General features: G+C 36.3%; 2 protein-coding genes across 3 annotated transcripts; one reads left to right on the top strand and one right to left on the bottom strand.

The window, feature by feature from the left end:
• The first annotated feature begins 583 nt into the window (after nucleotides 1-583).
• On the top strand, nucleotides 584-8261 carry LOC101206692 (phospholipid-transporting ATPase 1). Of its 2 annotated transcripts, none has more exons than XM_011655422.2 (9): nucleotides 584-1265; nucleotides 1493-1671; nucleotides 1874-3849; nucleotides 4613-4952; nucleotides 5100-5883; nucleotides 5996-6119; nucleotides 6206-6425; nucleotides 6746-7204; nucleotides 7320-8261. In XM_011655422.2, exons 3-9 carry the CDS (start codon nucleotides 2088-2090, stop codon nucleotides 7525-7527), a joined length of 3897 nt encoding a protein of 1298 aa, XP_011653724.1. In that variant the 5' UTR covers nucleotides 584-1265; nucleotides 1493-1671; nucleotides 1874-2087; the 3' UTR covers nucleotides 7528-8261. The 2 variants fall into 2 exon arrangements, with proteins under 2 accessions (XP_011653724.1, XP_011653723.1); XM_011655421.2 differs by having other exon boundaries at nucleotides 1790-3849.
• Nucleotides 8262-9126: 865 nt separating this feature from the next.
• On the bottom strand, nucleotides 9127-12745 carry LOC101212391 (protein FATTY ACID EXPORT 3, chloroplastic). Its single transcript, XM_004142634.3, has 7 exons — nucleotides 12229-12745; nucleotides 11122-11512; nucleotides 10632-10799; nucleotides 10156-10202; nucleotides 10010-10047; nucleotides 9821-9913; nucleotides 9127-9662 (listed from the first exon to the last, which is right to left on the bottom strand). Exons 1-6 carry the CDS (start codon nucleotides 12487-12489, stop codon nucleotides 9832-9834), a joined length of 987 nt encoding a protein of 328 aa, XP_004142682.1. The 5' UTR covers nucleotides 12490-12745; the 3' UTR covers nucleotides 9127-9662; nucleotides 9821-9831.
• Nucleotides 12746-13757: the final 1012 nt, after the last annotated feature.

The raw sequence follows: 13757 nt of genomic DNA, 5'->3' as shown, positions 1-13757 counted from the left end.
TAGATAGAATTTAGTACATATAATAAATTATACGATTAAAATTTAGGTATTATAATATGATAAATTTTTCAATAAAAAATCTTACCATAAATCCTTGATTTTCATTGTCACCTATATCTTTTCACATATTTCTTGATACTTCTGGACCCAATTTATTTTTGCATATACATATTTAAGAGATTGATCAAATTTAAATTGAGACAAAGCATTCTACTTTTAACTCAATTTGCAAAGGAATATAGACAGAAAAGAAAAGAGTGAGAGAGAGAAAGATTAGTGGAAGATATAAAAGAAGGAAATTCTTTTTGTTGCTTCTTAGACTTCAATTATATAACCATATAGTTCTATTTTATTTTTTAAATTTTTTGTAATGTTGTTCTTATCATAAAGACATTTATAAAAAAAAATTGAATTGAATTTAACTTTGAATTCTATAATGTAATAGCATAATATTTGTAGTATTTAAAAAGAAATAAATTAGGTATAAGTTCAAATATATGTGTAGGTGCATAAGAAATTTCATTAAATTTGAATAATAAAAGAATTGGGATTTTGGAGATCTAAGATTGTTATATTATAGAAGTTGGGGAGAAAAATAGATTTGAAGGAAGAAGAAAGGTTGAAGAAGAGAAAGAAGTAAAAAAAATGGGAGAGGAAGGGGAGAAGATGATAAGTTAAAAAGAAAGAGAGCGTAACAAACAAACAAACAAAAAAACAAAAAAGAAAAAGAAAAGAAGGTGGAGGGGAAGAGGAGGAGACGGTGCCGTATTCAGTGAAGGCAGCCCAACCAGCCATCGGATCCATCCATGGAAGAAACTAAATCACAGCAGCAAATTCAATCAAAACACAAACCCATTTCCAAATGCATAGCTTCTTTCCTTTTCTAATTGGTGGTTTTCCGATTCTCTCTCTCTGCGATTTCCTCGCTCTTACCACTTCTCTCTCTCCAATTCTTTCCCTTTCCCCCCTTTTCTATTCTTATCCCTCTTCCCCAGTTTCTTAATTTATTCCTTTTTTCTTTTCCTTGTTTTGTTTTTGATTTGATCTTCCCGCCCCACCCCACGATTTCTTTCCTACCCATTTCAGGTGGGAGATCCTCCGATCCCACCCCCTTTCTTCTTTCTCTCACTTCTCTCCCATTTTTCACTATGATTTCGTATTCAGTGCATTGAAGGCCCTTCTGATCTCTCTGCTCCTTTTACTTTCTTTCATCAATTCCGAGACGATAACCCCTTCTCTTTCATACCCTTCTTACACACTTACAGGTACCTATCTTCTAACTTTCTCTTTAATTTTACCCTTTTTTTGCATTTCCTTTTTCTTTTTTGCGGTTTTTGTGATGATTGCGTATCTGGGTCTGATTTGATTTGGGAGTTTTTTTTTTTTTTTTTTTTAAATAAAATTGAAAGGGGATAAATTTTTATGTGGGTTTTGGTTGTTTTTTAGGTTTAGGGTTGGTTATTAATTCGTGTTTGTCTCATTTGATATCTAGGATTTTGGCATTGCGTGCTTGGGGAATCGTTAAGGTGGTGTGCTGTTGTTTTGGATCCACGAGAGAGAGTTGTCAATACTTCGTCGAATCGAGCTGTTTGTCCATCATTGATTCCTCTTTTATCAGATTTCTTTGGGCCTCTGTTCAAAGCCGGTCTCTGATCTGATTTTTTCTTGCGTGTAAGTTTCACTTTTTCATGTTAATTGGAAATGGTGTCCGAGGGAAAGGCAGGAGTTTGAATGTGTGTTGCCATTGTTAAGCCCTTCCATTATATTTCTCTGTCTTCTTCACTTTCAGGCAGAGGGATTTTTCGTCTTAACGTTTGAGGATTTTCTTATGAAGTTATTTATTTGATTTTATTTGAATCATGCTGACCTTTAGTCGCTGAGGCGTGGACGTTGGAATAGATTGTTGGGTAGAACAAGAAATATGGGTTTAGGAGGATGATGGGATGCGGTTTCTTGGTGAGATGGAGATTGAGCTCTTTTGGTTTTCTGTGGTTTGCTTGGATGGAGTTGGGGTGAAAGGTTTAATGTTTGCCGGGGCTTTGTTTGATTTGTATGTGAAACTCTCTAATGTGGTCAAAAGATAATTTATGACATCTGGTCAGCCCTTGCTGGCTTCATCAGAATCTCCCTCAGTTATTGAATACAGATCCCAATCTCGAAATCGTGGTTCGGTTGGTTGTCTATGTCGCAGTGCTTCCTTCACCTCTTCCAGTTACGACGATGCTCATAGTGACATTGTGGATGTGAAGGAGAACTGCGCCAGCCCTTTTGGAGATAACGCTTGGAGTAGCGAGGATTGCCTCAGCCGGTCTATTTCGCTTTCTAGGAAGAGGCAGTTTTCTACTGTTGGCTCTCTGCTTTCTCAGCAGTTTCCTTTTGGCTACCCCACCCAGGATAGAAGACGCCTGGTCTCGTGGGGTGCAATGGAGATGCATAATATTAACGATAATAACCCTGAAAGCTTTGAACTTTCTAGGGTTCAGGAGAAGTTGCATAAAGCGCAAAGAAGTCGTCATAAGAGTATGGTGTTCGAGGATAATTTACAGCATGACGATAATCCAAGGTCGATATACATCAATGATCCAAGGAGAACTAATGACAAATATGAGTTCACAGGAAATGAGATAACCACCAGCAAGTACACATTGATTACTTTCTTGCCAAAGAACCTCTTTATTCAATTCCACCGCGTAGCCTATCTTTATTTTCTTGCTATTGCAGCTCTTAACCAGCTTCCACCTTTGGCAGTCTTTGGGAGAACGGTATCTCTTTTTCCCCTTCTGTTTGTGCTCTGTGTCACAGCTATTAAAGATGGCTATGAGGATTGGCGGAGACACAGATCTGATCGTAATGAGAACAATAAACAGGCTTTGGTGTTTCAATCTGATGATTTTCGATTGAAGGTATGGAAAAAAATACGTGCAGGTGAAGTTGTCAAGATTTGTGCTGATGAGGTCATTCCTTGTGACATGGTTTTATTGGGGACAAGTGATCCTAGTGGTCTTGCTTACATCCAAACGATGAATTTGGATGGTGAATCAAACTTGAAAACAAGGTATGCTAGGCAGGAAACAGCATCTGCAGTCGCTGAGGGGTGTTCATATTCTGGTCTTATTCGATGTGAACAACCTAATAGGAACATCTATGAGTTCACTGCCAATATGGAGTTCAACAACCATAAATTTCCGCTCAGTCAGTCAAACATAGTCTTACGGGGTTGTCAGCTGAAGAACACTGAATGGATTATTGGGGTGGTTGTCTATGCTGGGCAAGAGACAAAAGCCATGTTAAACAGTGCAATGTCTCCTGCCAAGCGAAGTAAACTAGAGGGTTACATGAACAGGGAAACATTGTGGTTGTCAATTTTCCTCTTTATCATGTGTCTAGTTGTGGCCCTTGGAATGGGCTCATGGCTTGTTCGGCACAAGGAACGGCTTGATACCTTGCCATATTATAGGAAAAGGTATTTCACAAACGGGGCTGATAATGGTAAGAGGTATAGGTTTTATGGAATACCTATGGAAACATTTTTCTCCTTTTTGAGTTCTATTATAGTGTTTCAGATTATGATACCAATATCCCTTTATATTACAATGGAGATGGTGAGACTGGGCCAGTCATATTTCATGATTGAAGATAAGCACATGTACTGCAGAGCCTCTTCCTCAAGGTTCCAGTGCAGATCATTGAATATCAATGAGGATCTTGGTCAAGTTCGCTATATATTTTCTGATAAAACAGGAACACTTACGGAAAATAAAATGGAATTTAAAAGGGCAAGTGTGCATGGGAAGAATTATGGGAGCAACTTGTCTGAGGAATATCCATCAATGCTGTATTCCATCCCAGGTACGGAAAATAGTTTCACTGCTTCCATTGTCATAATTTTGTTATCCATGTTTGGGTGAACTTATAGAGACAACTCTTGTTAGTTAATCTGCCAATGCTATTGCCGTTGGTTTGTGTCTCCCTACTTCCCTGCCTTTCTTTTAGCTTGGCGGTTGATAACATATCAAGTATTGTTGTTGTTGCTTTTATTATAATATTTTTTTTGCACCACTTTCTAAATGTATACATTGCTGTGTACTAAATTTCTCTATGACTGTTCCCTATCTTTTATTGCTCAGTTTTTAATATTCTTTAGTGAAGGAAATATCTGTTTGCATGTTTGTTATTGAGTTTACATTTTTTTCCAAGGGAAATCTTATGTTTTTCGAAGTTAGTCTCTTAATTGGTGTTTCTTTGTATCTATAAACATAAAAGGATTTGTATGAAACAGCCATTTCTTGCTTGTTGGTGGTCTCAATTTTCAATTTTACAAACCGCTTTCATAACATTTTTTCTGTTCAGGTGTAGGGTATATTCATCTATAATCTACAGAGTTCAAAAGGTGGGAGGGTTGGCACATAACTTCCGAAGTTAATTAGAGTTAAGTTGTATGAGAATAAAATTAGTTCTAGGGTCTTGTGTCAGTATGATCTCCAATAGATGACCAGCCTATGTCCTGTGATGTTACCCTGAGTTATCAAAACCTTCTGGTTGATGAAATTTTGAGATTATATCATGTTTTTTCTTTCTTTTTCCTTCATCTAGTGTGATCTTTTTGTAACAGCAACTTTAGGCAGGAGGAGGTGGAAACTTAAATCTGAAGTTGCTGTTGATACTGAACTTATCAAATTGTTGCACAAGGACCTAAACGGAGATGAAAAGATTGCTGCACATGAGTTTTTTCTTACATTGGCTGCATGCAATACTGTAATTCCTATTCACATGGATGACAAATCTAATTATGCAAATGGTGAATTGAGCGAGGAGGGTTTTGAAACTATTAATTATCAGGGGGAATCCCCTGATGAGCAAGCACTAGTTGCTGCAGCCTCTGCTTATGGATATACCCTTTTTGAGCGCACGTCTGGGCATATTGTTATTGATGTCAATGGTGAGAACTTAAGGTAGATAATCCTTTGCTTTCTAATTTTAATTCTTAGCTTGTCTAATTATTTTTTATCCATATCCTGTTATGTTGTGTTTGAATGATTTTTATGATAGTTTGTTCCATACTACATTACATCCGGTCTTTATTTTTTTGTGGATTCTAGGTTAGACGTTTTGGGTTTACATGAGTTTGATAGTGTTCGAAAAAGAATGTCCGTCGTCATCAGATTCCCTGACAACACTATAAAGGTGCTGGTAAAAGGTGCCGATACTTCGATGTTGAATATTACAAGCATTGACTCTGATAGGGATGAATTTATCAAGCTTACTACTGAGAACCATTTGTGTGAATATTCAAAGGAAGGTTTACGAACACTTGTAGTTGCTGCCAAAGATCTGAATGATTCTGAATTTGAGTTGTGGCAGAGCAGATATGAGGATGCCAGTACTTCTTTAACTGAAAGAGCAGTAAAACTACGTCAGACAGCAGCCCTTATAGAATGTGATCTAAAGCTTTTGGGTGCAACTGCTATCGAGGACAAGCTTCAAGATGGTGTACCTGAAGCCATTGAATCTCTTCGACAGGCAGGAATAAAGGTTTGGATTCTGACTGGAGATAAGCAGGAGACAGCCATATCAATTGGTCTCTCCTGCAAACTGCTGACTTCCGATATGCAGTCAATAGTTATCAATGGAAATTCAGAGAATGATTGCAGGCAACTTTTAGCTGATGCTTTGGCAAAATATGGTATTAAATCAACACAGTGCGGAAGTCAAAGGCCAAAGCTTAGGAATTGTGAGAATGAATGTCATGATCATGATATACCGAAGACACCTAGTATGTCAGATTTTACTGAAGGGAAAGAAGACTTGACTGATAAACCACTAGCTCTAATCATTGATGGAAACAGTTTGGTGTACATTTTGGAGAAGGAATTGGAGTCAGAGGCAAGAATCTTGTTGTTACCTTTGAGAACCTTTACATTGCAGTGTCAGTAATATCATTCTAATACTTCAAAACTTGTTAATGATTGTTGAAATGTTTCCTATTTTATGGCAGCTTTTTGACCTTGCCACTTCATGCGATGTTGTGCTATGCTGTCGTGTTGCTCCTCTGCAGAAAGCTGGAATTGTTGATCTGATTAAGAGTAGAACTGATGATATGACATTGGCAATTGGAGATGGTAAGATTTCTTCTCTAACTCCCTAAATATCACAACCTCTGTTTATTGAGTTAACTGACAAATGCTTTCAATGGCAATTCTTTTAGGGGCCAATGATGTCTCAATGATTCAGATGGCCGATGTGGGTGTTGGTATATGTGGACAGGAAGGGCGTCAAGCGGTTATGGCATCTGATTTTGCCATGGGACAATTTCGCTTCTTGAAAAGATTACTACTAGTTCATGGACATTGGAACTATCAGCGTGTAGGCTACATGGTTCTTTACAACTTTTACCGCAACGCCGTTTTTGTCTTGATGCTCTTCTGGTATGATAAGTTTCTTTTCGCATCAATGGATACATGCATTCCAACTGCTTTTCAGTCATACTATATGTCATCTGATGAACTTAGAGAGTAAAATACTTAATGGAAAGTGTAGTTTGTGCTATGATTTTATATGCTTGTTTATGCATAAATTACATCTTGACAACATGACACCAACTCTTACAATGGTGGTCTTTTTTTTTCAAAAAAAAAAAAAACAAAATTCTGCATTTTATGGCCTCTCTTCTCTTCAAATCCGAAACATGCCATCTGGTTATGAAATTATGCATTATTAATGTGCCCTTTTATTTTGTATTCCTTAGGTACATTCTATGCACGGCATTCTCAACAACTTCAGCTTTGACTGATTGGAGTAGTGTGTTTTACTCCGTTATTTATACGTCTATCCCTACTATTTTTGTTGGTATTCTGGACAAAGACTTGAGTCACAAAACCTTACTCCAGTATCCTAAGCTCTATGGTGCTGGTCATAGACAGGAGGCATACAATTTGCGTCTCTTTTGGTTCACAATGATTGATACCCTGTGGCAGAGTCTTGTTCTCTTCTATGTTCCTTTGTACATTTACAATGAGAGTACCATTGATATATGGAGCTTGGGAAGTTTGTGGACGATAGCAGTTGTTATTCTTGTCAACGTACACTTGGCGATGGACGTTCAACGTTGGGTATATATTACACATGCTGCAGTCTGGGGATCCATAGTCATAACATATGCTTGCATGGTGGTGTTGGATTCTATACCCGTTTTTCCTAACTACTGGTTAGTTTCTTGTACAAAATCTTGATGATCTCATCTTATTTATGTGTAAATGTCTAGGTGTCCATCTAATGTTATTTACTTGCATGATTGACCCTTTTTATTTGTTGTTGTGTAGGACGATCTTTCATTTGGCTAAGTCTCCAACCTATTGGCTGACTATATTGCTAATAATAGTTGTAGCATTGCTTCCACGTTATCTATTCAAAGTTGTGAATCAAAGATTTTGGCCCTCAGATATTCAGATAGCCAGAGAAGCCGAGGTGCTGAGAAAACGAAAAGGTCGAGAACAAATAGGCTCAAAGCGAGATCGAGATTCCAATTAACACGTGTCTACTCTACTACCATCTTGTGAGCAAAAACTCATTTGCAGATGGCTTCCCCCTGCCACACATGCGTGATTGTAACTTTGAAAGTTGGACATGCCAAGTGATGCATTTTTTTCCTTGGACATAGATGAATTCTTTTAGTTAATTATACTTTGAGGATAGATATCCACTCTGAAGGCTTAAGAAGGTGCTTTAGGAAGGTCTTATGATACAAATGATTTCAGTTCGTCCTCAAACACAATGTGCATCACGGGAGTTGGATCCACAGAATTTGGAGTCAGGTGTGATATGAAGATGAGAGAAGATGGAATGCCCCACGAAATGAAATGTTCTCTGGTTGGGGTGTGATGATTATTAGAAAAGGATGCGATAATTCGTGTCTGAAGCAGAGGAGGGATCTCGAGTCGTAGGGTCTATGTTTTGTTTTTTTGGTTGGATTGGAGGAGGATGAAACTAATGCTGAATTATGCGATACTGTATCATATGATGTTAGGGTGCTGAGGTAAAAAGAACGTACACAGTTTGAAAGAGAAAGGAGAGATTGAATTGAAGTATATAATAGGGGGTTTTCTTTCTTTTTTTTTTTTTTTCTTCTTTTTCTCTTTTTTTGGTTCCTTATTTGTTTCTTTTAACCCTTGTAAAGATTTGAGAAATTTTTACGCAACATAAGGAATGAGCAAGTGTGATGGAAAGTACAACACTAACATACACCTTTGGGTTTTATTCACTTCTTTCTTTTTGTGCGTTGTAACCATTTTAGCTTAGACATCAAATGAGAAAGAACTAAACATGAAAATGTTAGAATCTTTCATTCTCACATCCATTGACTTGCTTTTTCAATGGATTTTTTGGCATGTGAGACTGCTAATTTAGTGGTTATTATTATTTGTTAGGTCTAGTATTTTGCAAATTACAATAGTTGTGTTGTTTTAATAAAAGCAAGAACTTCATTGAGAAGAAAAATGGAAGGATAGGATATTAGAGAGAGAAAAAAAAAAGAAGCAAGCTGACCAATAACCTCCCAACTAAAAGAAGGGACTCCACCGAAGTAAAATGATACCAAGGAAATAGTTACAATAGGTCATTGAAACAGAAGTCCAAAGGGACACATGATATCTAAGTGTCAAACCTCACTTAGGATTTCTTTCCTACAATAATTGTATTTGCAGTGTTGAATAGTTTGTAGTGTAGATCATTTTAGCACATGTAGAAATGAGCAAACAGGAAGATAGGGTGAGAGGAAAGGGTATGAACACTAATTTAGTTGAGGATGAAGATTATAATAGTTGAAAAGGCTATTATAAACTGAAACTGAAAGTGCAAATAGCCCATTGAAGTTAGCAGTTATAAGTTTTTCAGGAAAACCCAGTATAGCTTAGGAACATGATCTTGAAAGCGTTAGCAAGGACATCTCCCCAAATGTTGAGTAGATATAAACTTATATTACTCTTGGGTAGAAGATGTCTAAACCATTTAAACTATATGGGGTGCTGCATTTATTTGATATTAACCTTGCTAACTCAAAAATTCAATTAAAAGAAAACCAACCATGAGGAAAAAGTATAGGTGAGATCCAATAGTGGAAAGCCAACAAAATTAGGAAACCACATTAAATCACGTGGATTCATTTCTCTCAACAGTTTTACAATTATTTTTAGTACAATTGGAGTCAACAAAACGTTAAAACACATTCAAATTTACTTGGGAGTTGCCAGTTTTTTTCAACCATCTCTTCCACTCAGCTGGCTCCTTCACATTGTTGTGTCTCTTGTCGACACTCAATAAAAGAGAAAAATGAACTCTCAAAAAGAAAGGAAGGAAAGAAAGAAAGAAAGAAAGAAAGAAAGAGATATTAAATCCATTTCTTTGATGCTCTTAAAAACCAGCTAGCAAAACATAAATGTAAAATACTACCCTACCATCAAACTTAATCATAATCCAAATTTCCATACCCTTTTTCCCAATCGAAATTCAACCTCATGGTCTACTTCCTTGGAACTCTTAGCCTTAGCAGCATCATACCATTTCTTTCCAAGTTTTCTTTTTAACTGAACAAGCAGAAACTATTTTCTTCAAGTATGCTAACTGTGGTTTTCAGATCATGAAGATATGGAGATTTGGTGAACTTTCTCCTACAAGTAGAAAGAAAACTGAATCAGGGCAGAAATTCAGGGAACTCTCTCCATTAAAATCGATTGGTCGGGCATATCTAGATAGACTGTCACAACGGCCTTTATCTGTCGACCTTCCACCCATCTGAGTGTCCATGTGTGCATAAAAAGCAACTCACCTGACTAGATTTCATTCTGTCCTGAAATCTTTTCCTTTTTTGATGCGAGCATTCAGAGCGATCCTATAGAAATATAGTGTGACCATAGTTGCACTGCACAAAAAAGAGAACTTTCAGCCAACAAACCTTTAAACAATGAAAAATGAATTGAAATAACATGAGAAGAATGAAGTAAGAAAAGACATAAACCTGATCAAAGTAGTCAGAAGACTAAAAAATGATGGTCTCTGCATTGAGAAGGAGAGAATGAGAAATAAAAAAAAAAAAAACAAAGTATAAGAAAAGAGTCATTCACCATGTAAAGATAACATTTAGTTAGTGTCGAGAGTTTTCACCTGAAACAGCAAGCGCAACTCTCTAAGAAATAGAACACTTGCAATCACTGTTACAAAAAAATTCTTGAAACGTTGAAAAATTCCTTCTAACAAAATAAAACTGATGAACTCAAAAGAAATGGACTCGGGAAATGTGAGCAGCAATTAAGGCTAGAAGACTTATCGGATGACTAAGTGAAGAAGAAGAAAAAACAATTCATTACACTTTATAGTCCTTACATCTACAATCCTCCTCCTTATCTGAATAAGCTTGTACAAACTAGCGAAGATATAGTAGCTTAAGGTGACAGATAATGAAGAATGTGACTTAGAAAACGTGATCATGACAAGACAACAGAAAAATACTTGCCAAGTAAGCATTTTAAAACAAGCTTAAATGCTGTACAGTGTAGAATTGAGGGCCAAAATGTTTACTCAAACAAATAGCTCCCATGTATGTTACATATGTTATGTTATTGAATTAATGGAAGACTAACCTGCTTGCCCCTTCAGAGCAAGTGGAAGTGATTGTCCTCTTTTGTACGACTGTAAGCTCAAAATACTCAACACCAACAAACCACCACCAAGTATCACTCCAAATCTAATTGCAGCAAGACTTCCCGTTAGCATGAAGGAAACAAAACCACCAACAGAAAGAACCAGTCCTGTACATCAGCAATAAAAAGTAAGTAAAAAAATAAATACTAAATAAGAAACTCAGCAGGAAATTTATAGGCCAACAGAACTAGATATATTGATGCAAAAACGACATCCACTTAACGAGTCATAGATAGATTCTAGAAAGGACAATGTTGCAATATATACAGATATTAAATTCCTTCAATTATTCTTTCTGGAGGTTTCTTTGCCTCCAAATTCAAATTAGATTTGGATGGATTGCTCGATTAGAAGCAGAAATAAATGGTTGTACTAAAGCCAAGCTGGCCCTACTCCATTCAAACCTCACATAAAGTTTGTAATACATACCGTATGGTATCCCATAATAGAATTCATGAACTTTTGAAATATCACTTAAGTCGTCAGTGGGAGAAGTAAATGTTTCCACAATCTCCTTGATTTCTTCAGGATAACGCTCTGTGGCAGTGGCAATATATTCTTTACTTTCTTCACTGAATTCTTGCACTATTAAAGCCAAATCATCCTTTGCCTTATCAGCTTGAATTTTCAAAAGCTTTGAAGTTTCATTCAGAGCAACTAATGCTTTCTCAGAGTATTCATCATACGCATCCTTTGAAATTGCTTTCATCTTCACAGCTTGTTCCTTGAAGGAATCTAAAGCATTTTTCCACAACTCTTGTGCCTTTTCAGCATCAAATTCTAAATCTTTTCCTTCGTTCTTCCCTTGAGTTTCTGAATGCTAGTTATACAAATAGGAAAACAAAGGAATCTATCAATCTACATTCAATGCATATAATCAACTACACCATCTTGAAAATTTGCTAACCATGTTTAGCATATTAACATAATTTTATAAGTAAAATAAGCACCCAACCATTCTCAGATAATGTGATACTAAACCTGAATATCAAAAACTAGTCAGACAATTATAGACTATTATTATTTTTCATAAAAAAAACCCGAGCATTCATCAAGAGAAATGAAAGAATATACAATATGAAAATCTTCATTTATCAAGCTTGAAACTTGCATGCATGCACATCATTACCATCATAAGAGTTGAAGGATAACATCTCCTTTCAAATAAATGAAATACCATATCTTTCATGCAAATGTTGGCCTTATGAAAAAATCCTTGAGTACTAAAAAAGCCATCGTTATTCAACAAAGCTTGGCTGGACAATGTAGATATGGCTAGATTACTGATCACATGTCATGGAGCTAAAATAATTTAAATAAATATAAATGTCCAAGACTTTAATTTAACTGCTCAATAATGCAATTCATAATACACATATGAATTACTAAACCACAGACCTCATCCTCCTCCTAGTGACATTCAAAATCCTACAGCCACAATATATCATAAATTATCCTAAATTCTACGCTAATCCCAATTCCAATCAGCAACTAGAAATTCAACACAACGACAAAAGATGACAGAATTTGGCATACCGACTCTTCATGGGACGCAGCAAACGCCAGAACCCGTCGACTCAATGTACACTTTCGATACGGCGAAAGAAACCCATTACGCTGAAAAGTATTAGCAACAAAGGAAACCTTACAAGCACCAAAACCCATCAAAGGATCAAGCCGCAGAGACGAGGAGGGGCGGGAGCGGAGAGGAACAGCAGCAGCAGCAGGCTTGTGGAGGTTCAAAGGGGAAGCGTCACCGGCGCATGGGGTGGAATTGAGAACCAGAAGCGACTCCATTAGCAGAAATGCAGAGAAAGGGGAAGAAGGTAAGAGATGAAGGGATATGGCGAGGGGTTCGAGGTTTAGAGGAGGAAAGGATTAGGGTTTTATAGAAATGGGGGTTAGAGAAGGAGAGAGAAGAGTAAGGGAAGGAGAAATTTTGTGTGAAATACAATGAGGAAGTTTTGATCTTTTTGGCGTTTAGGCGTTTGGGTTTGGTGGGAAGAATCACTTATCTATCAATCAAATGTTTTTTGGTGGTTCCATTCTCAAGCTTTCTTGCTTTTGTGAAAACCTCTATTTCATTACATTCCCAAACACTTTTTTTTTAAGTTTATTTTAATATTGTTGCATAAGAGATTGAACCGTCCAACTCATTGATATCCACCTTTCATGCTTTCTGGAGGAGCTCTACAACATATCTATAATGCCTCCAAACATCTTTCACCTATTTTGCATCTACGTTCAATTCATTGATTTTAAATTTTTATGATTGTGTTCATTGGAGATGGCATGAGGTAAGTGTGGAACTCTTGAAAATTTTTCATTCTTATGTCGGTTTAATTTTTTGTCTTTAATAAGCTCTTCACGTGCTAATCATAATCAACAAATGCAATTTGATTGTAGAGCTAAGAGTGATAAATCAAATTGCATTTGAAAATTAGGTAAGACCCACTAGACGACATTGTTACCATTATAGATACTCTTACCATGAGAATTGTAAACATGTCACATTAATTATTACGATCATAGATATTGTTATCAATTGACCCTAAATAAAGTAACAGAACAAGCTCAATTATTATCAAATTAAATTTGAATGTGCTTAAATAAACTTGATTGAAAACAATTCAATTACATTTGGAATTGAGGTGAATGCCCTTGTAACTACACCCATTTTAAAACAACTATGGAATAGCAATTGCAATTGCATGAAAGAAGTAGGTAAATTTCCACTTTTTCTCTCTAATTTGTTTTGGTCTATTCTTCCCTTATTTATTTATATGTTTGATAGGAGATTCAAATATTTGACATGCAAGATAGGAGAAGGTTTGACTAGCTAAATTTAACTCAAATTATTAGCCAAATCAACTAATTTTAAATGGGATGAGCTTTTGATGAAAAACTTAATGAGAATGGAAAAGATAGAGAAATGTGAATCATATTTCTTTAATCAGCAGTCAGCAATAGCTTTACTTGGGTGAATAGGCCAAGCAAGGAATGGCACATGTTCCCATCTTCTTCTCTAGTTCACTCTTGAGGTTAACAAAAAAGGAAAGAAAGAA

Source organism: Cucumis sativus, chromosome 4, assembly GCF_000004075.3.
Source record: "Cucumis sativus cultivar 9930 chromosome 4, Cucumber_9930_V3, whole genome shotgun sequence".
Taxonomy (NCBI): domain Eukaryota; kingdom Viridiplantae; phylum Streptophyta; class Magnoliopsida; order Cucurbitales; family Cucurbitaceae; genus Cucumis; species Cucumis sativus.
Note: the sequence above shows the minus strand (reverse complement) of the source record. Positions and strands in the feature narration are given on the sequence as shown.

What these genes read in the sequence shown, in the direction of transcription:
- LOC101206692 (XM_011655422.2), top strand. Translation starts at nt 2,088, where the DNA reads ATGACATCTGGTCAGCCCTTGCTGGCTTCATCAGAATCTCCCTCAGTT. An exon ending in AGAAGGAATTGGAGTCAGAG is followed by an intron (nt 5,884 to 5,995) that starts GCAAGAATCTTG and finishes ATTTTATGGCAG; the next exon opens with CTTTTTGACCTTGCCACTTC. An exon ending in GACATTGGCAATTGGAGATG is followed by an intron (nt 6,120 to 6,205) that starts GTAAGATTTCTT and finishes CAATTCTTTTAG; the next exon opens with GGGCCAATGATGTCTCAATG.
- LOC101212391 (XM_004142634.3), bottom strand. Translation starts at nt 12,489, where the DNA reads ATGGAGTCGCTTCTGGTTCTCAATTCCACCCCATGCGCCGGTGACGCT. An exon ending in TGCTCTGAAGGGGCAAGCAG is followed by an intron (nt 10,203 to 10,631) that starts GTTAGTCTTCCA and finishes TTTTTGTAACAG; the next exon opens with TGATTGCAAGTGTTCTATTT. An exon ending in CTTCTGACTACTTTGATCAG is followed by an intron (nt 9,914 to 10,009) that starts GTTTATGTCTTT and finishes TTTTTTGTGCAG; the next exon opens with TGCAACTATGGTCACACTAT.